This window comes from Pundamilia nyererei, unplaced genomic scaffold, assembly GCF_000239375.1.
Source record: "Pundamilia nyererei isolate P.nyererei 1_Seehausen unplaced genomic scaffold, PunNye1.0 scaffold00369, whole genome shotgun sequence".
Lineage (NCBI taxonomy): Eukaryota > Metazoa > Chordata > Actinopteri > Cichliformes > Cichlidae > Pundamilia > Pundamilia nyererei.
The window spans coordinates 223253-226113 of record NW_005187770.1 but is presented as its reverse complement, the minus strand read 5'-3'; the positions used below and the strand labels follow the sequence as shown (position 1 = coordinate 226113).

The window sequence follows — 2861 nt, the reverse complement described above, 5'->3', positions numbered from 1 at the left end:
TTTTTGGGTTCATTGAGAACATGGTTGTTGTTCAATAATAAAATTATTCCTCAAAAATACAACTTGCCTAATAATTCTGCACTCCCTGTATGGATGACCTTGGTGTAGTAAACCTCTTTGCAGCCAGTTTCACCTAGAGACTTGCAGCAACTTCCCGTAGCTGGTCAGGGAACACACAGTTTTATTGAGGTATCTGTTTTTGCCAGGGGGTCTAAGAGGGGTGTAATTGTCAGAAAAAAACACAGAAGCCATATCCGTGAATTCTCAGATTTCTAAGATTTGTATAACTGATGCTAAATGCATTGTGCATTTCCAGGATTATGTTTTTAAATGGGCTGGCATGGGTCATACATTCAGGTACTGCATTCTTTTTCTTTCTTTACTGCTTTACCAAGTGGTAAAATAAGCACTTAGATTCTAAATAAAAGTCATAATTGTCCTTTAAAAGTAACAGTTAAAGGTTTCAGAGTGTATATAGAGTACCTGAAGTGAAAGCTGTGGATTTTAGTTGACACTTTTTGGGCTTCTGATTCCTGTTTTCTGTGGTTAGCCTGAGGATATTAACTATAATATTTCCTTTGGGGTGAAAAATGAAGCCAACACTGAAGTTGGCGTCATAAGGCTGGTTGCAGACTTCTATTTTAGAATGCTGAAAAGAAACATGTTCATGGCCTGCTATGAAGCAAGTCCCTCTTTTCATAACAGCTTTTCATTTTTGTAACTCATCTTGGAGTTTTACTGGTAAGGCCTAAAATTATTCTTTAACAGAGATGCTGTTGGTTGCTTAGCATGCGGACACAGGCAGCTGTAGCTGCTAGCTCTCCGCTAGGCCTCTCCTCTGCTAAACTGGAATTGCAAACTTGTTCTGAAGTGAAAGTCTAATCAGTCTCAGCTGCAAAACAGTGCATAAAGCAAATATTAGCAAATAAATATGCTAACACAATTTACTAAGATGGTGAGCATGGTAAACGTTAATTGACAGCAAATTAGCATTACTTTGTCAACATGAGACTAACATATAGGAGAAACCTGAACTAGCTCTACTTGGTTTCTGCTCAGATTTAAAGGCCAGTATGAGTGTACCTTCCTGTCTGGGTAACTGCACCTTTGTGCCATGTGAGAAACAGAACTGAAACTTTACATTAGCAAGCAAAACACTCCTTTCTGCTCAGCAAACCAGAGGTGTTAGTTTGCATACAGGTGTCTCTGCCTCTGCTTAGCTTTCGGTCGACATTTTCACATTGTCCTTAGCTCAAGGGTTTATGCATAATAAATGTGGAAAAAGTTTCAAGCCAAAAACATGGTTTAACGGTTTAACAGCAGATGCTTCAAGCTAAAAAATACACTTTTTTTGGATGTGCATACAGATTTTCTCTTCTTTTATTTTTAAACACGTAAACTAAGCCACACTGTTTTCGTGTTGTTGTGTTTGTTTGGTTTTTTGGGGGGTCAAATCAGTGGCTCTCAGGTAAAAGTGCAGGTAAAAGCTAAACTAAGTTAAATTCATTTAAATTATGGAGGGAAATTACTTCATGTGGTTAAAACTCAAGCTTTACTGTTAAGGACTACAAAAAAACTGTCAGGTAGGCTGCAGAAGAGGGAAACCAGAAACAGTCAGAAAACTAAGACAACTAAGCAACAAATGAGAACAAGACCTGAAAATCATCCCAGCTCAGACTTTTTTGAGATTTTAACTTTTTAAAGAAGGAACATTCAAGTGAGTCACTTCAGACGGTACGAACGTGAGCTACATAACTGTGGCGTTGTGCCATTAGCAAGAATTAAAGTAAAACTCGTGTAAAGCTAGTCTAGTGCAGCCTAAGAAGAAAACTTTGGAGCGGACACCCCTGAACATGGCATTGAAAGATTATAAAGAGCCAAAGTTGAGTCTTTGTTGTGTTTTGTCATGTGATGAGGTGACATTTCAAGCCAAACTGCCATTTTGGTGTCCCCTTTAACTGCCTGACTGCCACAGCTTCAGAGATCAAGAAACATAAAAAACTTTCAGAAGATGTTCATAACCTTGAAGTTACTTCAGGTACAAAGTGACGGGAACCTATGGTGGTATTAAGCCCGGCCGTTTGTTAGATGACGTTTTAATGGTCTCGGGCTCATTTCACGCTGCATACTAACGCCGCACATTTTACTCACATTTTCTCCTTTAACGCTGAGTAACTCATTCTTATCAGTGCAAATGTTGGCTTTTTTGTTAGTTTGCTGCAACCTGCTCCAATATCAAAAGAAGAAATAAGCAAGGTTTGTACGTATGTTCGTAAATTACTTACTTGAGTGAATCATGACTGTCTGTTTCTTTTGTCTTCCACCTCTGCTTTTTTGTCTCCCTCCTTCTCCTGCTTTGAGTCTTCTTCTATCTCCTCATCAGCGCCACTTATTCTTCTTCAGTTCTTTTTAGGTCAGTTCGGTTCAATCTCTTTCTGCAACCATCGGTGCGGAGCTGATAGGACGCCACAGGTGGGAAACCATCGAATAATTGAGCGACAAGGGTGCAGAGACAGATTGAGGTAGAAAGAAAGACGGAGACACAGGCAGGCAGGTGGGTGGAGGAAGTAGAGTAGGTGAAGAAGAGAAGGCAAAAGAAAGCAGATATGGGCACAAAAAAGAAGAGGAGGATAGTTGCCTTGCTGCTCTTGACGATTTTTTGAGTCAGCTTTTGGACACATGAATCAAGATTTAAATGTCTGAATGCAGAGCATTTATATTTACAGTGTTTACAGAGAGAGAGCGGGCGAAAGAGAGTGGGAGAAAGATGAAGACAAAGATACAGAAAGGAAGTGAAAGAATGACGTGAATGAAACCACAAAGCATCCGTCTATGTGAATATCTCCAGGAAGAGTGCGCGC

At 39.7% G+C, this 2861-nt stretch overlaps 1 protein-coding gene across 2 annotated transcripts in view; it reads right to left on the bottom strand.

The window, feature by feature from the left end:
- txk (TXK tyrosine kinase) overlaps positions 1-2311 on the bottom strand; it is a 14480-nt gene extending 12169 nt beyond the window's left edge. For both annotated transcript variants that reach the window (XM_005752633.1, XM_013915813.1), the window contains exon 1: positions 2286-2311. In XM_005752633.1, coding sequence (XP_005752690.1) covers positions 2286-2298 — 13 coding nt within the window. In that variant the 5' untranslated portion in view covers positions 2299-2311. The remainder of the gene's footprint in view (positions 1-2285) is intronic.
- Positions 2312-2861: the final 550 nt, after the last annotated feature.